The sequence below is a fragment of the Phoenix dactylifera genome, chromosome 3 (assembly GCF_009389715.1).
Source record: "Phoenix dactylifera cultivar Barhee BC4 chromosome 3, palm_55x_up_171113_PBpolish2nd_filt_p, whole genome shotgun sequence".
Taxonomy (NCBI): Eukaryota; Viridiplantae; Streptophyta; class Magnoliopsida; order Arecales; family Arecaceae; genus Phoenix; species Phoenix dactylifera.
Window position 1 is genome coordinate 18,389,351 of NC_052394.1, and position 23,973 is coordinate 18,413,323.

General features: G+C 35.9%; 1 protein-coding gene across 2 annotated transcripts; it reads left to right on the plus strand.

The window, feature by feature from the left end:
* The first annotated feature begins 440 nt into the window (after positions 1-440).
* Positions 441-17,622, plus strand: LOC103717881 (ethanolamine-phosphate cytidylyltransferase-like). Of its 2 annotated transcripts, XR_605740.4 has the most exons (10): positions 441-1,214; positions 4,271-4,506; positions 5,609-5,790; positions 9,582-9,653; positions 10,793-10,860; positions 12,338-12,458; positions 15,950-16,019; positions 16,128-16,193; positions 16,280-16,402; positions 17,207-17,622. XR_605740.4 is itself a non-coding variant. In XM_008806431.4 (9 exons), the coding sequence occupies exons 1-9, from the start codon at positions 910-912 to the stop codon at positions 17,276-17,278; spliced, it is 1,245 nt and encodes a 414-aa protein (XP_008804653.1). In that variant the 5' UTR covers positions 444-909; the 3' UTR covers positions 17,279-17,622. The 2 variants fall into 2 exon arrangements, 1 of the variants encoding a protein (XP_008804653.1); XM_008806431.4 differs by lacking the exon at positions 15,950-16,019 and having other exon boundaries at positions 444-1,214.
* The last annotated feature ends 6,351 nt before the right edge of the window (positions 17,623-23,973 follow it).

Consider the following 23,973-nt stretch of genomic DNA (forward strand, 5'->3'; position numbering starts at 1 on the left):
CGTGCCTTGCGGTATGATCTCGCAGCTTTACAAATCCACCCTCCTGTCGACTGTCGAGCCAACTTTCAGATACAGCAAAACCCGGCGTTTTTGGTCCGTCTGGGAATTGTAATATCACAAAATCCAGTATTCTGTCCATGTAATAAGTTCAGCTCTCATTTTCCCCTTCTCCTACGAACCATGCAACGGCAAAGGAGATCAAATTTGAGTTTCTTTTTCAATACAATTGTAAAAGAAAAGGAGAGGTGGTCGCACGAATTGTTTCCAAACTATACAGATGGAAGAAACAAGGATTGGAAGATTCACATGAGAGAAAATCTTGCTAAGAAAGGTTCGTCTCAAATCCTGGTGGAAAATTCCAGTCCATCTGGGACACAGTTGCGGCTCCACGTGGCATTTAAGAGGACTCCGTCAAATGAAATAATTTTATTTCACCCCACCGAAGGAACACATCCGTCTCCTCCGCCGCCTCCCATTTCCCCAAGAACCTCTCGTCTTTTACCCATTAATCAGACGGTCCGGATTTCTCCTTTCGTGGACCAATCCATTAATCTCTCCATCCCTCTCTTCCCCTCGCCGCTCTCCCTCTGCCCGCTCCAAGAAAAAAGCCGAAGCCGGAAGAAAGATAGCAAGAAAGCGATTAAAGGCTTCTTCCCCGCCGCTGTCGCTCTCCATCTGCGGTCACTCTCGTTCTTTAAGCGAATCGAATCACCCTTTTAGCCCGCCATCGGCCCTCCAAGATTCCCATAAATAACTCCGCCGTGTCTTCTTTCTTCTTCTCGAGCGGAGATCGGAACCTGTGATGGCGGGATTCCAAGAAGCATCGTTGAACCCTAGAGACTGAAGAAACCCTAGATCTCGATTGGTTTACTCTTTGTTGCTGCTCCCATTGGATCGGAGAACGGGGCCATGGAGAGCGTCGCGAGCTCGAGACTCGTGGCGGCGTGCGTGCTGGGGGGCCTGGTGCTCGGGGCCGCCGTGCTGGCGGGGAAACTGAGCCGGGGGTTGCCGGTGCTGCCGCCGCTGGGGATCCGTCGGAGGAAGAAGAAGCCCGTCCGGGTGTACATGGACGGGTGCTTCGACATGATGCACTACGGCCACTGCAACGCGCTGCGCCAGGCGCGAGCCCTCGGCGATGAGCTCGTCGTCGGGGTCGTGAGCGACGACGAGATCACGGCCAACAAGGGGCCACCGGTCACGCCCCTCCACGAGAGGTCGATTCTTTTGCAGCTCTAATAGCGGCCTTTTGTGAAAAGATCTTTAATCTGCTTCTTTTTTTTGCCTTATATGTTTGAATGGCAGCTGGGGATTTAGAATTGATAGCATTCTTTTTTCTTGATAGTTGTAATAAATTTCCTGCATTCGTTGTTATCATAATCTGACATGTTATTGCCTTTCTTTGCATCTTTTATTCTTGATATGTGAAGAAAACATATTGAATTCGTTGTTATTGAAATCCGACTTGTAATTGACCTTTCTTTTCCTTTTGTTTTTTGGCTTTAATATGGAAAGCAAATGACGAGTTATTTTCTTTTTGATTTGTTCTTGTTTACAAATCACCATGTTTTTTGTGATCTTGATTATTTGTTAATATTTTAATTATGTCTTGCATCGATATTATGTCATAGATGCTGATAGAGGAGCAATTCTTCGCCAAGTTGCAATTAATGGTTGAAATCACATGATATATTACTTATATTATCTACACATGTTTTGATGTTCAATTGATGGTATATTGATGGGCACATTCCAGTTTTAGACCATTTGAATGAAAAATTTTTCTCACTATTTATGGATTCTTCTTCTTCGCCAAATTTCAATTAATGGTGAAATCACATGATATATTATTACTTTTATCTGCACATGCTTTGATGCCCAATTGATGATTATTGGTGGGCACATTCCAGTTTTGGACTATTTGAATGAAAAAAGAAATTTCTCATTATTTGCAGAGCTGTTGGTTGTCCATCTACTATATATGTAGTAGGAAAGCCTTGAGCACAACATGCATGCTGGTCTCGAGCTTGTTCCATGTTTGGGGTGTGATTCAGCATCCCGCCAGCCCAGAGAAAGGAGGAAAAAAAAAGAACCACCATATTACATTCTACTATCTCTCTCTCCCCCCTCCCTCCCTCTCTCTCTAACACACTTTAATAGATGGGGCTCACCAACTGATCCAAGTCCCTGATCAAAGCATGTGCATGACATGCATAGGCCTCCAGTTTTCTTTTAAGCATCTTCTTGTTATTTCCTCCCTTTGACATTACACAAATTCACTATTTTATTTCCACCTATGTCCAATAGACTTAACATTGAAGTGTTCTCCTGTTATTTGTGATTAACTTTTATGCTCACCAACTGATCCAAGTCCCTGATCAAAGCATGTGCATGGCATGCGCAGGTCTCTAGTTTTCTTTTAAGCATCTTCTTGTTATTTCCTCCCTTTGACATTACACATATTCACTATTTTATTTCCACGTATGTACAATAGACTTAACATTGAAGTGTTCTCCTGTTATTTGTGATTAACTTTTATGCTCACCAACTGATCCAAGTCCCTGATCAAAGCATGTGCATGGCATGCACAGGCCTCTAGTTTTCTTTTAAGCATCTTCTTGTTATTTCCTCCCTTTGACATTACACATATTGACTATTTTATTTCGACGTATGTACGATAGACTTAACATTGAAGTGTTCTCCTGTTATTTGTGATTAACTTTTATGCATTCTTACTTGGCCCTTTCTAGTAAGAGTTCTCTGTTATGTTATAAGCTTTCTAACACATACTCTCCCACAGCTTTGAACATGCTAGTTTACATCCTTCCCTTTGTTTTCTAGATCTATGGACATAGATTTTTTCACCTCTGCCTCCTGGAATCTTCATCGAACTGCTTGCACAATGTTTCTTTCTCCACTACTTTGTTGTCAATTATGTGCAACTCTTGCTCGTTCAATATACTTAGTCCATACCATCTTTTCTTGCTTTACCACATATTCTCGATACTCTTATTTTCATCGTGTTCCTTTTATTTGCTCGATCCTAATCATCACTCTTAAAATCTCGAACCATAAAATGTTTCATTGTCTTACTTGCGGAATGCTTGCTCAAGTCATTAGTGAACACATCAATCACATGATGCCACACATTCATCTCTCCACTTTGCTCATTCCATACTAATTTAATTTTTCCTTGGAATTTTTATCCCCCAGCTCATTTAATGACCAATGCGAAAGAGAAACGAAGAAGAAACCAATCTCCACCACCCCACTGTTGAAATAACACATCCATAAACATTAAATGACATTTAATTAGATTGAGTGATCACTGCTTAATTCCCTCTTTAGTTATCAGGATCTCAATTTTATGTCAGATGGCCCTTTCCTTTGGAACAGTCATATACATGACTCTGATGATTTTAGATATATCCAGTAAAAGGTCATGCTGTGGAAATATATCACATGTATGTTACAATAAAATTAAGTTGATAGCATTGTTTTACTTCATCAAATGTCAAGTATTGTTAGTTGGTTGGAGTATAGCCATCATTTAGAAACTCCTTTTTTTTTGACTTAGTCATGTACATAGCATTTGCCAAGTGATAGCATAACATATGAAAGGACAATAATCTGTCATGTGCAAAATAGTTCACACAAATAAAAAACAATGGCGGTGAAAGCATCAAAGCCTGTTATGCTTTATTTTCAATGGTACCTCAGCCATCCATTAGATATTTTTCTACTAGAATTTTTATGCACTTGATGAAATCAAAGTAATCCATAAATTACAATTGGTTTTAGTTAAAGACACATCACGTGATAAAATCACATCCATTATAAAACGCGATCATGTGCATTTGACCTGCTGGATGTTAGGTCAAGATAATTAAACCTATCGCACAAAAATCTCTTTGGCATCAATTTTCTTTATCGCTTTATTTTCTTTTTAATTTCAATCAAAATAATGTAAAATATAAATTATTTCTGTTTTCTAAATCTTAGGCCTGTATTTTGAAAAACCATCTATAGTTTCAAATTAGCAATTAGTTTTGATATATTCTACCTTGAAACTGTATAGTGTATAATATAAAACATATTTTGACGCCACCGGATTAAGTCTTCACAATTCACACTAAGATATCTTTATGATGTTTAATAGATATGTTCGAACAACTTAGTTTGATCAGATCCATCTCTATGATTTTAGTCATAACTGGAAATCCCTATCTAGTGTGATTAGTGAATTATTCCTTTTTTCCCTCCCTGGTTGCAGGATGATAATGGTAGGTGCTGTGAAATGGGTGGATGAGGTCATTCCAAATGCTCCTTATGCTATCACAGAAGAGTTCATGAACAAGCTGTTTACTGAGTATAATATAGATTACATTATCCATGGGGATGATCCTTGCCTACTGCCAGATGGTACTGACGCATATGCCCTTGCTAAGAAGGCTGGTCGTTATAAGCAGATCAAAAGAACCGAAGGAGTGTCAAGCACAGATATTGTTGGTACTGATTCTACTCCTTTTTCACCCTTCAACTTTGCCGACTTCCTCTGTGTGGAACTCTAGTTAGATTATCTCTAATTAAATCATGAAATTATTAGTTGTTGCCCCGATTTTTCTTCATTACGATGAAATTAAATATGCTGAGGTGATATGGACCTGGTTTGCATTGACATTTGCCTAGTTGAACTGCGATATAATGATAAAACTGACAGTCCAATGATATCTCATGCAACCTCTTGTCCCAATGGTTTGACATCAAGCTAGATGTTGGTGGCATTGACATTGCCAAGGTCTCTTTCATGAGTTAACATTCATAAAATTACATACTCCTTTCGTGCAATGTTACTATAGGAGAACTTCAACCAATATTTATTTAATATTAACAAAATATATGGTAATTTCTAGTAATATTTTCATCGAATTTGTTATCTGTTCATTTACACTATGATAATATTAGTCCATTAAAATTGAACTGGCATGACCTTGTCATGAGTGTATATTCGTTTTTTAAATTTTATCTTGAGAATAATGGTGGGAGATGAGAGTACCACCATGCAGAACTAACTGTCTCTAATACCTGCGAAACAACACCAATAATCCAAATCCAGAGCACCCCCTCCTGCCATATGGAGGAGGGGTATAATCACTGGGCTGCAGCACAGTTTGCCCATCATAACTGTAACTGCAAATTGCTTGCTGATATTTATATGGCAATCGAATCCTTGTGGTGACCTCTTCTAATGGTAAATGAAAATCGTGAATACATAATGAAGATTAGTTGACATATGTTTTATATGGAGGATAAATATGAAAAGTGTCCATTGAAGGATTAATTTTATGTTTACTACCTTTCCATGACCTTGAAATTTGAAGGCCTAAAAATGGTTCTGGTATATGTCTAAGTTTGCTTTGTAATATAGAAAATTGGAGTGATGTTTTTTGCTTGTATGCTCTTATCTCAACTATGGTCGATTAAGTTTATTATATTGCAAGAGGCCAAATACCTTGCAAATTTGCAATCATAGCTAGAAAGTTATCCTGTGTAAATTTTGGTAAATTTATATATGCGACTCAAGATGTATCTAAACATATTACATGAACAGGTCGTATGCTTCTTTGTGTGAGGGAGAGATCAATTTGTGATAGTCATAATCATTCTTCTTTACAAAGGCAGTTCAGCCATGGACATGGCCAGAAAATTGATGATGGTGGATCTAGTAGTGGAACTCGGATATATCATTTCTTGCCAACATCTCGGCGAATAGTGCAATTTTCGAATGGGAAGGTATAGTCACTGATATCTCATCCGAATTTTACTAACCTGATGAAAGTACCAAAAATCTATCTTTTTGTCCACAGAAGGATGATATGTTAATGGAAACTAGGAACCTTTCCTCAGGAAGGTTGTTCGTGTGAATTCCTTTTTGTTCTAATGATTTATTAGACCTGTGTGGTGAAGTACTTTAGGGTTTAACCTAGTGGTTTAGGAAGTTACTTTGTTGATGGATATAAAACTGGCCTGCTTGCCAAAGAAGTATTGTAATAAAATAGACACTTGTACAAGAGAATTGAGTAAGCTAACACTTATGTACTCTCCGCATACACCTGTTTGTAAAGTTGATAATCCGCTTTATGTCGCTTTCTACTGTCAATTAAACCTGATATGATCTGACATGCCATCACATGTAGTCCTGGTTATGACCGAGCAAAGATGGTTGGCAAAATACTGTTCTCTTGTTTTCTGTTTTTTGGATGCTTCTAACTACAATCATAGAGACTTGTGTACTACAAGGCGACAAGATAAATACTAAAACTTGAAGTTGCTAATTAGGAAATGAAGGATTATATACTCCAAAGGCAACTGGCAACACAAGATTTAAATGCCTTGGCCTTTAGTACAGAGCAGAAGTTATTGGATGCCTTTGCTCGAATGCTTGTGCATTTTGGGTTAATTACCTGTGGAAGCTCTAAATGGTTATATTTTTTTAGCATATTGGGTTCACCTGTGGTTTCAGTGAAATACTTTTGTCTTTTGGGAAATACCCCAAGTGTTACCAAATTTTATTGAAGCAAATCCATCCATTTCGTTTTCTGTGTAAATGTATCCCACACATGTGAAGTGCATTGCTTGGCTGCTATGCTCATTGACTTGCCATATAATTTTGATAAAATTGCTTATTATGTTATTGGAGCACTATTGGACATTTTGGAGAGTAATGAACAATTGAATATGACTTTAGTTGATCAACCTTTCTTACTTTGCACAGCTGTTTTTGTTCAAAAGGGATAGTCACTTCCTCATCTTGCAGCAAAATAGATCGAACCCTCGTGATCATCAAACGTTTAGCATCAAAACCCTTACTTTTGATAAATTCTCCAGATTGCTTCTCTTGAGCAGGTTTTCAGGTATTTTTAAGGGCTAAAAGATTTTCTTTAAAAAAAATCTTGACATCTTGGCTTAGCAAGAGAGAGGTATCAAGCAATACCAGCAAACATTCCTTTGGTGGGGGTGGTATAGTAGTGTTTTCTAGGACAAGTGGTAGATGTCATTATCCTTGTTAAAAATGCCAATTGTAGAAGTTAGTTTCAACGTAATATGTACTCCTTTGTTTTCTTATGTCTTTTTTTCTGTTTAAGGTAATATGAATAATCTAAATAAGTTTGACGGATTGGAATAGGTAGAATCTTGTACCTTCAAAGTTGATAACAAGGTTGTACCATCACAAAAATTTTAAAATTATCAGTATCAGGGTCAACCATCCTTCCCTGAATACTCCATTTACCCTTGTGCCTGACATCTCCTTAAGTTCACCTAAAAGAATGTGATTTCCGCTCACTATATTACCAAAGATTTCCTGATTCTGCACTCACTACAATCCATGCAACATAAAATTCCAAAGCATCCGCCTACAAATTTTACCATGCCTTAAGCAAATGGCTGATTATCGTCAAGAGACTTCAAGCCTTGACTGCATTACTTATTGAAGGTTGTCCGAGGGATTTCTTGTTTTTAACTCATACCCTTACTGGGCAATAAACCTGCTGATACTTTTTCATCCATCCTTTGCTCGACTTAAGTGCATCTGTTTTCCTTTGAAAACAAAGGACTAAGATTCCATGTTAGATCTGGTACTCCTGGATTTAATTCAGACTTTACCTTATTGAAACTTGACACTGGTTCAATATCTGGACCCATAACTCCGTTATGGGTATTGAATCCAAACCTGGTTTTTAAACTTGATAGGGTTTTGGTTAAGGAATCTTGACCTGATTATATCAAACTTTTTTGACCAAGCATACTTGGAAAGTTGATGTTGGCCTAGAAGATTGGTATTTAACTCACATGCCTGGAAATTGAACTTTACATTTGTTTATAATGGAAATAAATAGGCCAAATCTCAGTCCACATCTAAGATTTAAAGCCATTAAGTTGAGGTGTACCAAAGGTGACCTATTCCTACTCCCTTAGTTAGGATCAAGTTAGGGTTTATTTACCATCTAAAATGTGTAGATTTTTCCTGACCGGTGTCAAATATGCTTTTTCGTGAATTATCAGATTCTTTGGATGAACCAGTCTCTAAGCCACTTTGGTCGGTCAATAACAGAATGGAGTACAATATGCTCTTCTTTTTTCTGAATTCTGCATGTCTAAGTTTGTTTTGTTTGGCTCCACCTGGAGATTTCCAGAAAGACAAAGTCCGGAAGATTTTCTTAGATAGCTAAGTTCTATAATAAGGCTAATCATAAAGAAAAGATACTTCAGATCCCAGAAAATAAATTTCTGACAAGCACCTCAACAATATATTCATATATTCATATATATATATATATATATATGTATATAGAAAATAAAATTTTAGATCCTGGATGAAATCTCGTTGTTGATTGAAAGCCAATATTTTTTGGAACGACTTTGGAGAAGCAAGAAAAGCTTAATCTTTGCCCAAAAATAATAAGTCTGTCAGTGAATATAATAAAATTTGTTGGGATGCTTAATATATGAAACATTAAGTTACACATCTGGATGTGAAACAATTTTCTATTCTTACCGATTGATTTGTTTTTTGTTTTATTTTGGGAATCAAATACCACAACTGAAACTAGATTTACTTTCTTCTTGGGCTGAGCAAGTCATCTTCCAAATTGGAGTTGACAACTTGAATAAGACTAAGGGAATAGTTCTCTAGTACTTCTCTAAGAGCTTGTTCCTCTATAGCATGTTGTGTTTGCTTTTTCAATCCAAAAATGTAGAGCAAAAATTTAAAAGCACTTTGCATATTTGACCAATTTTTTTTTTTCTGGTTGTTATCTATATTCATGCAAAACCTTCTTCATTTCTGATCAATTTTGTCCCTGTTAAAATTTGCATGCCTAAGTACGTGTGACAGGCGGTCCAAGTAGCACTCCCCTCTTCCCTTTTGTCGACAAAATTAGTTTCCTATTAGATGCTTCTTGCATATATTTCTATGTTATGGTAAATATATTTCAGATATAAAAAGCTTCTAATTTAACCAAAGTAGACATGAGAAAGATTGTAATGCTGCTCTTATAAATTTTTGAATAAGTAGTGTTTGATCTTTTTCTTGCATTTTAACTATGTATTCATGAATCTGTTTCTTTTTCATGTCATATCATGGGAGTTCTGTAAGTCATGTTCAAGAGCATAAATGCTTAATTGGATTCTTCATTAGTTTAGTCATTACTAAGAATAAAAAAGAAATCAAACTTGGTGAAATTTTAAGGAAAATGTGAGCAATTCGGAGATGAAAGGAAAACCAAGGAAAACGAAGAAACATGTGGTGAAGAAAAAAATAACTATGCTCGAATAAATTAGAAACTATTATACAATATAAGAAACTTTGTTATCTTTTCCTATCAAGTCTTCAAAAACCTTGAAACCCGTAGTGAATATAATTTAAAAATGAGATAATTTTTTCCTCCCAATGAATTGATTGAATCTATGATTGCTCAGAAATTGATTATCATGGTGCTGTTTTATTTGTTTTTAATCATGGTGAGTAAATACGGCTTCTATATCCTAGATATTCATCCTGAGAGTACTTTTTGCTCATGCAGGGGCCTGGTCCGGATGCTCGCATAGTTTACATTGATGGTGCATTTGATCTGTTTCATGCAGGACATGTCGAGGTATTCACTATTTATTCTCCATTGTTCCTTCCTTTTTTGTTCTTCCCTAGCATTATGGATACTGATGTTTGGTGATAAACTGAAGGCATTTCCCGTATGACCACATGAGCTTTGATAAGAATTGTCTTAGGTCCTTCCTCATGCTTCATTCAGATTCTTTTTTTCCTTATTGCAGTTCCTTCAACTACAATCCCATTCCCTTCGTTGTCATGCCTGCTTTTAGCTTCTGCTACTCATTCTTGAATTTCATTTCCCTGTTCCCTATCTGGGCTGCTTTTAAGGCCCTTTTGGATGTAGATACTGAATTCGTTTTTTGCACCAATTAGATCGCTGCATGTTGGTACTTTTATGTAGGCTAATCAAAATGAGAGTTTTTTTAATGTCTATCATATTTCCTCCCATCTCTCATGCATTTTCTTGTCACTTTGTAATTATCTACCTATGCCATTCATATTTTGGGTGCATTTTGAATGCTTGATTCGTCCTCATTTTAAACTGAATATTAATGCTTTATTTGAATCTGAAAGTTCCCCTGAAACATTTCGCTCCAATTACTGGATCTGCACGTTTCCTATGTTAGCAGATCGTAACAAGTTCCTTGCTGTAGTAGATTGTAACATGTCAGTAAACTGTATATCTTTCTATATCATGCTTTGTTTGCATTATGTCAATTTAATGCTTACTCTTATGCAAAAAAGCTAGTCGTACTTCTAGCTTAGTGTTGACAGTGCATTTTGTTCTATTTCTTCTTATTGAATTGGGCTATCTCGTTTGCTTTTGCTTTATTTCTTGTGCTTTATCTAGTCATTCATTTTTCCCTGATATGCTAGATTAGTATCACCTGATTGTTTCAACCTTTTTTAGAGATTTGGTGGCACTACTTTTTTCCCCCCCATCCATCTTCTGATCAGTGTGGTTGAATGCATTCCATTGTCATTAAAGTGAAGCTGGTTGCCATGATATGTGAAAACATAGGCAAACCTTTGCTTGGCAGCCAACCCTGTGCATGGCGTGCATGGTTCATACTGATTACATGTCTGTTGTTAATTTTTACTTCATTCAGCTAAGCTATTTTATTATTTTGCATGGTGCTTATGGACCGTTCTCTTTGTGATGAGCTGTTATCATCTTCTGTGTAGATACTGCGGATTGCTCGAGGACTTGGAGATTTCTTGCTTGTGGGGATTCATACTGATCAGACAATCAGGTTATATGCAGTCTTCCTTTTTTATTTCTTTTATCCCCCTTTTCCAAATAATCATGTGATCCTTATAGGGTAAGTTGTTTGTATGGTCTATATTCTTCAAATTCATGCATTGCCTGCCTTTATGAAGCTTGGATATTTATGATATGCTACTCAACAGTCTTAGGCTCTGCTTTATGAGAAAGGAGAATATTCAGTCTTTTCATAGCTCTTATGTGAGGTTCATATAACAAGTCTCATTAGTGATTATTGTTAATCTTCGAGATCAGCTATCTTCAAACTGATTGCTTGTTGTTCTTTCCTAACAATGTGGACAATTAAGGAAAACTTCCATAAAACACTCTAGTGAATCTTCTTCACCCTAATAAGACCTTCCACTCTTTCAGTTTTTTACCTAGTATATACAAGTTCATATAACCAATCATATGATGGGGGAAAACTTTTGCCTTTCACATCAAAGCTTGGTCTTCTCTGACTATATCATGCATAATAAAGGTAAATGCAGTCTGCCCTTAAAACAGTGTTCAACTTAATGAACTAGTTGCTAGAAGATCTAAGTACAGCAGTTTGGACTTGAAATGCTAATTGAAGCCCAAAATTTTATTGTATTAAGCATCAACGTTCGTGCAATGCAAATGTATGATCAGGGGTGTATACAAGCTGCCTCAAGTGAGCCAGGCCTAGCTCAAACTCAGCTCATTTTTGTAATTAAGCCAAGCTTGATTGGGCTTATTTAGTTTATGTGCTGAACTTGAGCTGCTGAAGAAAGCTCCTTTAAGAGATCTTGGTGAGATCTCAAAGTCCCTCAAGGCTATCATATATAGGCTTCAGGCTAACTTTCACCATTATACCAATATAGTAGTTGTGATATACTTGTTTATATGTTAATACAAATTATATTAGTCTTAGTAATTGTATTATAAAATACTAAAATAGTATAAACTATATATAAAATCTTCGTAGTTGTGTTTTAACCTGAGCTCGGGTGATCCAAGCTTAGCTTTATCTTGGTTCATTTACTAATGGAGCAAGCCAAAGTTAAGCTGGATTTTGAGCTGCCACTTGAGCTGCTCATGAACGGTCATCTATTTTACAATGTACGTATTACTCCGAGTACTACAAGGAGATCAGGATACCACGGTATATATGTCCAAAAAACATAAACAAGGAGGAAAAAACTTATTCATCTCTATGAGACATGCTTGTAGTAGCTATGTATTGGATGTGATGAACCTTGGTCACAGCATAATACGTGCTGGATGTTTCAGGTTAATATCCCTATTTTTTTTTCAAAAAATGATTCTGGGTATCGGTAGGACTCATTTTGGATGGATTCCTGATATAGCCAAGGGTCTATGGATCTAGTAGATATTATAGATTTACTTGTTGCTTTACTGGCCATGTCAACTGTTGTTATAATTTTTCTTAATTACATAAATTTTTTAACGAACTAATACTTGTTTTTCTATCCCATGGACAGTTCTACTCGAGGAGCCCATCGGCCGATCATGAATCTTCATGAAAGAAGCTTGAGTGTTTTGGCCTGTCGTTATGTAGATGAAGTGATTATTGGTGCCCCTTGGCAAGTTTCAAAAGACATGGTTAGTTGTGTTTGTGTGATTCATGCTCAATGTTTGATGTGCTGTTGCTTTTACACTAAGTTGATTTGTTCCCAATTCCACTGTATTTAATTACAAAAAAATATGTTTCCCTCAAAATTAAAAATGAAGGAAAGAAATGAAGAACTGATTCATGTTGACTTTGCAGCGAAAGGAATATCTAAGACAATATCATAAATCAAAATCTTTAGGCTGCATTGTGAACGCAGAGAATGTTGACCAGAGCATATCGTGTACCTGCAAGTTTTGCATAACCATGATTACAAACTTAACAGGGTTGGCCTTGAATCGCACCTTGAATGTTTTTTCAATCATTTGGGTTAGAGAGAGCATTTTGTCTTTGAGTCAGACAATTGGTAATAAATCTCTCTCACACTCTCTCTCCATCCACTCTGTTCCTAGTTAAATCAGTTCCTCTTATTCCCCCACTTATCCCCTGCCTCATTTCATGAAGGTTGTGGAAGAATCCATTGGAACAATCTTTTGAAAGGTTATATGGGTATACATGGATTTTCTATTTGTTATCAGCAGCTTGTTTCAAAAGAAGTAAACACATCTTCCCTTTGCACATAGGCTGGAAGCTCTCGTTTCATCCATCTTTCTGAGTTTGTTGGAGGAGTTGGTAGCCTTGGTACGGTGGACATTTCTTTCTGTATGCAGTTTGGGTGTTTGACTGAGAAATTAGGGTTGTAGTCATATAAACTCCATGTCAGGTGTGCCAGAATGCAAATAAATCTTGGATTTATAGGTTCATCTACTTTCTGTGTCCGTGTATTTCAATTGTTTGCACGTTCTCTTACATCTGTAGTTTTCAACATAAGTTTTTTGGGTTTTATGAACTAAAAATCATAGGACAACAAAGTGATCAAGCCAGATGGACAGTAGCATTAGTTTCTCATGGGTACTCATAAAATGTCGTCACAAGTAATTGATGTATCTTCTATGATATTTTGATCTATCTAATCACATTTTAGATCTATGTTTTATTGGTGAAGGAGCTTGGGATGTTTCCATGTGATTAAAAATGAGGTTCTCTTTATTGTTGTTCTCCCTGTACACCTTGAGCTTGATTGCGTCCAAGAATTTCTCAACTGAAATCTTAGTTTATGTCGGGATTGGGGACCCACTGATATGAGACATCTAGAATGTCAGCCATTGTCATATTGGTTGATGTATGCTAGGATATCTTGATATATCGGCTGATACGAGATTAATGCATTGGCTAGGATATTTTGGCATGTAAGCGGAAACCTTGGCTCAGATAAAACTAACATGGTGATAGTAATGGCAGATACTTTTTTTATCATATCAATTAGGATACGGAAATAGATAGTTTATTTTTTGGGCATTTTGAAGTTAGCTATATAGATATATTGGCCAAGATCCTTGAGATAAAGAACTTCTTGATATCTTGGACGAGATGAAACCATAGGATAATATTTTTTAATTGGCTTTTTTTTTGGTTTTGCATGATAAATCAATTTGTATGATGATTATTATTTTATATAATAAAAGAAATTAAATGTTTGATATGACAATATTGACTACCTGAAGGATAAGTATATGTAAAAAATTTTCAGGATTCGCTAAGTGTAAGCTAACTGTTCCATTTTTCATGATAGGGCAAGGCACATTGTGTAATGTAATGTACAAGAAAAAATTCGCATGGCAAGAGAAGAATAAATACATTTAAGATAATCTAAATATGTCATGGCTTTATTCCTCTTCTTAGGAATAGAGGCATTTCATGAAAACTATAAAAAAAAAGTATTATTGATATGACAAATTGACCATATGAATAGAAATAATTAAAAATAAATAAATAGATGTCTGGAAATGAATGACAGATCATGACATACTGCATAGATATTTTCATAGTCAATGTACATTGATCTTTTTACTAAAAATTGAAATACATAAAGGATAATTGATATTATTGCATATTTATTTTAAGTTAAATTATTTATTATTTATCATTATTACACTGCTATATGATGCTTATAGTAAAAGATATTTTAATTTGTTTTTAAAGAGTATGATTAATTATTTAATATTAATTTTAACTTGTCATATAAATAATAAAATTATATTACAATTACCTATATCACATATAGGTAACTTTTTTTTTTTTAGTAATTTGATCACTATTCATTATATTATCATCCATATTTACTAAATTAAGACATTACTGTAAAAATTGAGGGTCATTTCCAATTTTGGCCAGTATTTCGATACCCGGCTGAGATATAGCAGATAAGGTCTTCTGATATCTAAGTACATAAAAAATAATAGTCAAATAGCTTTTGTCCAATCAAAAATAATCTTGGCCAATATAAACTGACATCTTGGTTTATCTTGATATTGGCCTCCTTATGGAGATGACAGTGATCCCTGTCTTTAACAAACTCAGGTTGCATCCTATAAGCATTTGAAGGGTTCAGGCTGATATCAATTATGTTGCTTTGTTGCCTTTCTTCTGCATTCTGTCATTTTTTTTCCTCTTTACAACGAACTTTCTGGGTCATGTCTATTGAAGTATTTAAGAAGGAATATGATCATGGATAATGGCATCTCACCCTCTTCAGTCATTGTAGCTAACTACTAAGTGGCGAATCCTATCTTTGGCATATTTTTCTAGCTTTGTTATCTGTCTGTTAGTGTAGTCATTTTGAAGAAATAAACCAGAAGAAGGAAGCAGCATGTGCCAAAAGCTGCTTTACACTATCTTCATTTCTTCTTTAAAGGTAGTATCACCTTACCAGTTAAAACAAAGTTGAATATCGTAGTTGAAATGAGGATAACCATGAGCAAAACTGGAGTAGAGAACCCAATTACTATTTTTGCTACCTTCACTATCAACTCCATGCCTTTTGCAGAGACTTACTCCGGTTTTGAAAAAGAGAAGTATGAAAAAGTTCAAAGTTCATGTGTTAGATGTCTAAATTTTCTGGTCCTCATTATTGACTGCTTGAGCAAGCAAATAGTAGAATATTTTCTTCCTGGAGTTATGACATGTGCCTCCTTCCTTTATTGTTGGTGCTGCATTAGCCTCTAGACTTTTGGCCCAATTGTTTTGTGCTGAAGAGCCAGAGGCCAGATCATCCCTTAGGCTATTAGTGGGTATGGTGGGGTGCTCTTCCCCAAGTTTGTTTTAACAGAGTGCTGGGCACACAGCCTGTGACCTTGTCATGTGCACTGCTAAACCAAGAATCCGTTATATGACTTTAGCAACTAAACTTTCCCTATACTGGAATCCATCACACCACTTTTGCAACTTCAACTGTGCCCACACAAATCGCAACCCGTTCATGCTTTTTGTTGCGTATTTGTGTTGCCAACAGATCATGTAGTTGTTCCTCAAATTCATAACTTGTCAAAAAGGAGAAATTTTACTGGATACCTTAGATAAATTTGTTCTTGATTATCGAACATATCAACACAAGTTTCTCATGGTGAAATTATTGTTTCAACAGCTCAAGCAGTTTTTTGTGAGCTTCATTTCTTTTTAATTTTCATTGAGATTATGCTGCATACCTTCTTGAGGTATCAATTTTGGCTCTCCTCTTTCATCTTTTGGCTAAAGACTAAGAAAATATAACCTAGATTGCTTGTAAGACTAATTTAACATTTCTAAACTCGTTTTATTTGCAGATTACTACCTTCAACATCTCGATGGTTGTCCATGGAACAATTGCAGAAAATATGGATTTTCTGAAGGTAAATTGTGTTATATTTTCATACATGATTGTCATAAGAATATGAATAATCAGGTTCCAATCAGCTGTATGTATCACTTTTTTCAGGAGAAATCTAATCCATATGCTGTTCCAATGGCTATGGGCATCTATCTGCAAATAGAAAGCCCCCTCGACATCACAACTAGCACGATCATCAGGAGGATTGTTTCAAATCATGAAGCGTATCAGGTAATGTTCCATTTAACTCTATTAATTTCAGTACTCGAATTTCTATTGTGCGTTAATGTTATTATTCTGCATCTTTTGTTATATGAGAACCATTAGTATAAGTTGTTTGAGCAATTCGGCTTGTGTTGTTTGTAGTCAGTGCTGCCTCATTCATTATGTAACTGAGCTTGATTAGAAAATGTTGCCAATCACTTGATTAAGTATTCGTCTCCTATGTGGGCAGTTATTCCTGATGAGTTTAATTGTGACTAAATATTTGTAACCTGTTCCTGTCATGACATGTTGTCCTGATTTAGTTGTCTTTCAAAGTGACTAACATATATCAAAATGATAGATGGTGAACCTAAGTCATCCCTGACCTATGCATCTTTGATCGGGGTGTGAAAGCTGGTCATGTGCTGCCTCCTACCATTAAGTAGCCTGCTAGTGTCTTCAGGTGATGGTTCTAGTTATAGTTTCTGTTGACCTTCAGTTTGGTATATGTTCAGTTGGATTACTCAGTACTGACAATCCAAACTGTTCCCAACTGAAATACTCCATCTTGCAAACATCTTCCTATGATGAACCATGCAGTGTTTCTTCAATTGGCTACAAAATTCTCTGTTGCCCAGGTAGCATTTTTCAATTGGAAAGAAATCATGGCCATACATGTGATGGGTGAATGTCACTCCAGGTGATGAAAGGCTACTTAAGCATATGTTTTATGACGCCTCCAGCAGTTATGATTATTTTATCGTCGGGAACTGAGAATATTTTGGGTTTGTTTAAGTTTTATTCTTAATTTAAGAATGTTTGTTTCTGCAGAAAAGGAATGAGAAGAAGGAAGCTAGTGAAAGGAGGTACTATGAGGGTAAAACTTACGTATCTGGAGATTAACTCCCAGGAAATTTGGCAGCAGAAATTCCTTTTGAAAACCTTTCATTTCTAACACACATAGGTTTCAAACATCATGCCATCATGGAGTGGTGGAAATTTTGCATTGGTTTGACTTTCTTAAAGTCTATAGGCATTTAGATATAGCTTAGATAATAGGCGGGCAGACTGCTGCTAGCGTTGGAGTAATAGGATTTCTTGGGCTCTTCTTTTCTTTTGCTTCCACAATTTTTTTCGTCTTCCTATTGTACCGTGCTATTTCCAGCACAGAGCCATTTGTATTATTAGATAGCGGAGACTGTATTTATTTTCCTACTTCAATGTGATCATCTTATAATCTTCATATATTTTGTCTTGTATTTTCACGCGGAGGGGGAGAATTTGTCCACCAGTTGGGCTATGGGATATTTTGGCCCAACTTGTTTTCCCTGTACATTAACTTGTGATTTCAGCTAAAGAACTGCTGCCTATGTGTGGTGGTATCTGTGCTTTGTTGTGTTCTATTTGTATCCGAAATCCTCCACCGTTCAGTGTCTCAAGCCAACATCAGACGTGTAAATAGGCAATAGTACCTTGAGAATTACTTGGAGGGCTGCAAATGTGTTGGGTCAGCCTGTGAGTCTGTGTCCTGACCCGTTCTTGACACGATTAGACCTGATCTTATACGGTTTTGGAGATCTGTGGGTCTGGTCAGGTCAAAAATTGGTCCACATTTGGAAACTGTCTGGATGTTGTATTTTCTGATCCAACTGACCCGTATAATAAATCTGGGTCTAATTTTGGTCAGAAAAAAAATAGGTCTGACCTAGACTTGATCCAGCCCAACTTGAAAACGCAGTTTATGTCCACAGTCACAGTTATTGCCTTCTCAATTCATCGAATTAAACGTTATTTTAAACTGATACATGTTTGTATCAACAACTCCATATCTTTTTTCGCCTACTTAGTTATATTTAAGCATTCATATTTTTTGTTTTAATAAATTTATATTTATAATATTCTCAAGTATATCAATATTTATTTTTTAAGCTCATAATTTGTGGACTTGTATATTAATAATGATCACTTTCTTGGATCAAATGAAAAAACTTTTTTGAATGGAAATTCATGTTTATGTTGGATTTTTGTTTTAGTTAAATGATTTTAATAGATTTATATTTCATTATCGAGTGCTATGTTTTGGTTGTAAACTAAGATCTAATTGTTTGACTTGAATTATATATCAAACCTAGCCTCGATCTAAACCTTGATATTTTGCACCCCAAGATTTGTTTGAGTCAGACTTGGCCTGATCAACCAATAGGTGTGTGGGTCCGAAATCAGGACCCGAATATAAAATTACGTTGGGTCTAAGGGGGATGCTGCATAACTGTTTAACCCATTTAACGTGTTTCAACTCATTCTAGATTGGGTTAGCTTATCTATTTAATAACATGGTTAAATTTAGGTCTGGTTTTTGGTCTGTTTAATAAATAGAAGAGGCTCAGGTTGGTGGATTTTTGATCTATCCTCGACTCAATCCATATGTTGGCCAATCCAACCAGATTGCCATCTCGAGTTGGGTCAGAGTCAGAAATGTATGTTCAAATCCCTTTGCAGCTCTAACTAGTATAACCGCCAAGGAAAACTGTTCCTCTCAGCCTGAACAAAAATGGGCCCACCATTCTGAGTGATCTACTGCTCGATTTGCTTCAGGATTAAGAGATTTCCACGGTCCACTCAATCGTGCAATCTCATAATCTGGCGATGTGTGTTGTTTTTTTTTTTAATTGCAGACTTCTGAGACTGAGATATTGGCTTGTGTTGGTATCAGGCATTCAAATGGACAGGAGAACATGGCTGATGTTTTGATGCGTATTGTCTTGGCTGGTCATAATGTCAATATCAGTCGAGATTTGTTGATTTATAGTCAACCAGTCCTGCTTTCCCAAACAAAAAAAATTCTTAATCAATTTTTATGGTTTTAAAATTATTTTTAGTAACTAAATATGTAGATATCTTTGAAAATTTTTAAAACGGTCGTTAACCTCGGCTTAATCATATAGCCGGAGATTTTGATATGATGTGAATGGTATAGGATTTTGGTGTCCAACCTTTTCGGTGAGGTGCTCGTGCTCTTTTGTTTTTAAAGATAAGATAGATTGGACACTGTACATATTGATAGCGACCCCCCTGCAGGCACCCGTTCATCTGGTTTCGTCAGATTTAAGTCGATTACATTCACCTCAACAAAGAAGAATCTTATAAGTGATGGCTCTTTTTTTTTTTGTTTTTTGTCTTTAGATTGGTATGGACACGGGGACAGGATTAGTTAGTCATCTTTTAAATGACTCGGCCACCTAAAGATGGTTGGTGGAATGTAGGAATCTAATGATGTGAGGTTTTGAAATTTGAAAAGATTCTGGTTGGGGTCAGGTCACATCTAAGGATGCTGTAATTTTACGAAGCTACGTGGACCAACTATTTTCCAACAACAGGTGAAAGGGACGAGGACAATCTCTAGATATGAAAATACTCCTTTATTATTCAGATTCTCTATGTTCTAAAATTATTTTAATAAAAAATCAAATAAATAAATAAATAAATAAATTGTTAAGATGCACCACTCCATCACTAATTCAATGTGATGGCCGGTCGCCTAGACCCTCGCGTGGCCCTTGCGTACCTCATGCTTGTCTCAATCCTAATCATTACTTGCAAGTGAGCGGGCGTTAGTAACAGTAATCATAAGTTAATAATATGTTGCTAAAAAGATTTTTCTTATTGAATATTGATCTAATAATTTTCTTGTTATAATTTCATATATGTGATACATGAATTAAAAAATAAGTTTCTTTTGATGGTAAAATGACAAAATCACTCTCATCCTCTGAAACTTGATGCAAATTTAATTTGCTAATTTAAGTCTTCTTTCGTGATATGATTTTTCAATGTTGTCATGCTAGAAGAGCCATTGGAATGTTGTCAGCACAGGAGAATTATGGCACCTTTTTTTATTAAAAAATTTAAGTTTGATGCTAATTACTTTAAAAATAGGTACGAACCTCGTTGGATGGTTGTGCTATTATAAAATTATATGTCGATGTAGTATTACAATTAGCAGGAGAATGATCCCTTGCTTGGTACTTCTATAATTCTACAATGTGAGATGATTTATGTTCTATTACTATATGACGGAGATCTTGATTTTCGTGAGATTAAATTTTTTTAACAATTTAGAAAGAATGTACAGGCATTGATACATTGTTAGATGTTAATCAATACTAATGCTGTTATCTCTCTGATGGAAAGGAATCCAGTGTAGGCCCAAAGATGATATTATAATTTTGAAATTTAAAATAATTTTTACAGATGAAGACTATAAATCTTGTTAAAATTACTAGTAATACTGTTTTTTGCTCAAAAACTAATGATGCTGCTTGTCATGGCTTGGATGTCGTCCAACAGAAGTTATAGACAAATTTCTGTCTCCCCATTTTCAAAAGAAGTCAGAAATGTGAATGCTTAAGGTGGATTCATGACTTGGCCCGAGTACCATAAAAAAAGACAATGACCCGAGTACTGTCTTTTTTTTATGTATTTATTTCTTTTAAGGAAACAAAGAAAAGGAAGAAGGCCAGTGGGCCATGTTCTCGCGCACCCTCAACCTCTTCTTACCATGCCTTGGAGTTCGATAAATGCCAGTAAAGTACTCATCTTTTTGGCCACCAGTTTCTTGGAGCATCCCACCGTCACATGCCGTTAGGTTTGACACATACTTCAAATGGTAGCCTTTATAGCCTGACACTACACTACGACGGACAAGAAGTATGAGAGCCCAAATGCAGAATAGAGTATATGAGATGCGGCGGCTCCATTGTAGATCTAACCACGGTTCTGGTTATCGTACAGGCGATTTCGGTTCTTAAAAAATCTAAAATCTAAACCGAAATTGAAAATAGTCGGTTCGGTTCCAATTCTACAACCGCCGGTCCCGATTTCGATTCTAGACGGTTCCGGTTCCGGTTCTAGACGATTTCGATTCCGGTTCTAGACGGTTCCGATTTCGATTTTTCATCATAAATTATAAAATTTTGAAAAAAAATAGATTATGTAATTAATTTAAATTTTTTTTTGAAATACAAATAAATTGTGTAATTAATACAAAATGATAATTTGTACCTCATTTTATTATTTACTATCAAAGTAAATTTTAATAATATAACTAGATAACATTATAAAAAATAATAAGTTACATTAAATAAATTTGGAACTAAAAAAATTAGGCTTGAACTTAATTAAAATTAAGCTGCCTACGTATCCTCGTGGGGTTTAGAGGAATCAAAGCCCTCGTAGTTCACTTACCTTCATGGTTGAGTAATTAACCCCCTTACCTCAATGATCAATCATTATCATTGCTGCCGGTTGGAGACAATCCGCTAGTTCCAATGTCAAATAAGTCTGCACTGTCCTCAAATGTGTTATCTTGTAATTTACGTTCTGCCTTTCTCCAATCGTCAACACATACTTGGGCTTCCAAGTTATTCGGCCTTAAATAAGATCGTCGCTCATCTAAGATTTGATCTCCAGTAAAATAGTCGTTTCCCAAAATGACCTCCAAACTAGCCGTTTTTTAGTTGTTAGGAGGGGTAAAATAGTCATTTTTTTCAGTTCGAACCGAAACCGAACCGTCGGTTCCGGTTCCATCAAACATGGAACCTTAACCGAACCGTATTCCTCAAGGTTCCAGTTCGGTTAAAAACCGTGAGATACGGTTCCGGTTCTTTCTGGTTCAGTTTTGGTCCAGTTTTCTGATTAGAACCGGACCGTGGTCAGGTCTACTCCCTTGTGAGACAAGAACGACGCAATAGCATGGCCTCACCGTGCACATTGGAAAAAATAGTGGAGAAAAAAAATCATGGTGACTTAGTTATTCTTATCTTTTGTAGAAATAAATTTTTTTTTTTATTTTAGAAATTGAGTAAATGAAGGTGATAGCTTATCAAACTGATAAAGATCTTGGCAGCTGGACTAAGTGATCTAGGATCGATTTCTACCTTCACCAAGGTTTGGGTGTAGGGTATGAAAAAGTCTAGTACATAACTTCACTGCCCCACCCCACCCCCCAAAAAAGGCAATGAGATAAAAAGATAAAAAATTATGAATAAGACCACGAAATCCATCATATTAAATCTACGATGTTGAAACATAAATCAAAATCCTCAATCTTCAATCACTCTCTAAATTTGTATTGATGTTGAGTCAAATAAATAATAAGACAACACCACCACATAGATGTGCTTTCCCCTGCTTAAATTCCATTCAATGCGAATCATAAAAAGATGCATATAAAGTACAATATGTGATAGAAGTAGGTTTCTCAGCTCGCACAAAATGAAATACTGAGACCAAAATATCCTCTTCAACATGGTTAAAAAGTTTAATGCGTGTTGGAAATTGGCCTGAAATAAAGCCACTAAAGTGGCAACTTTATTCTAATGAGGTTGGCTTGTCCACTATGTCGATAGAGGCTCATTTAATTTGGTGACACAAAAATAATGGAGATATGAGACCAAGTTGGCCTAAAGCTCTCCTATTTATAGCATTACCCATTTTTTTCTACCACGAGTTTCCTGAGATGATATTTGAGAAAAGAGATGTTTTTATTCAAGATCGATAGCTGTTTGGGCTAACCAGGACCAAACCTCAAGAACCCCAGCTGAACAATTGTTGTTGAAAGGCCACATCAAGGTCCATCCATGGTATAACCTCTTCGCATAGGTCTGCTGCTTTATTAGTGAGTGGCAACATGCATACTTCTCCTAAATGTAAGAGGTTGCATGAAACAAACTATATACGTCGTGGATCTTTTCTTTACATAAATAAATAATAACAAATAATATATCCTATTTTTAGAAAGTTGATGAGGTGAGAGGATGATATAATTTAAGCATTACTTGCTGAATGATTGCTTTATGAGGGATACATACATAAATATTTTGTGTATTTATACATAATTTTTGAATTAATAGATTTTTATCTATGTTTCCGTTCGTATAAGGGGGACCATTCATCTCTATCGGCTTAGGAAAAACTTATTTGCATTCTAATTGATCAATATGACACTTCAAAATATGTTATATACATAGCAGGCAGGATTTCGTTTAAAAATATTAATTTTTATGTGATTAGAAGCTGCTTTAATAGGAGCTACTGAAACAAACAAAACCAAATTTTACTAACAGTAGAATAGAGTCTAAAACAACGATCAACTTGGAAATATAAATATAATTTTCATTGACTCGAAAATACAATTCAAAATTATCGGCTTCGCCTGTTGGTCACATTTTTTGATGGTTGTATCCAAAATTTGGTTTCAAATATTATTTCATTAAATTTAGATGGTTCCAACATGCTAGGATAGGGAGACATTTTTGATTCAGATATTGTTTTCATCATAGTGATTAGTCTTAGCTAATCAGTATTCCTCTCCACTTGTTTAGGTTTTCAAAATTTGTGGAAGTGTCCCCACTATATTTCTAAGAATAACCTAGAAATCTAGTTTTCGTCAAAAGTAAAGGTTTTAGGCACCTTCAGAGTAGAGCTTCAGCCGTTGGTGAAGCCCATTAGGACAAAGCTTAGATAATTGTCCAAATGAGCCAATCCTAAAACGTTGATCTCAAATTCCCTTCACACCCCCTAAACCCAACTCGAATATC

What these genes read in the sequence shown, in the direction of transcription:
- LOC103717881 (XM_008806431.4), top strand. Translation starts at nt 910, where the DNA reads ATGGAGAGCGTCGCGAGCTCGAGACTCGTGGCGGCGTGCGTGCTGGGG. An exon ending in GTCACGCCCCTCCACGAGAG is followed by an intron (nt 1,215 to 4,270) that starts GTCGATTCTTTT and finishes CCCTGGTTGCAG; the next exon opens with GATGATAATGGTAGGTGCTG. An exon ending in CATACTGATCAGACAATCAG is followed by an intron (nt 10,861 to 12,337) that starts GTTATATGCAGT and finishes TCCCATGGACAG; the next exon opens with TTCTACTCGAGGAGCCCATC.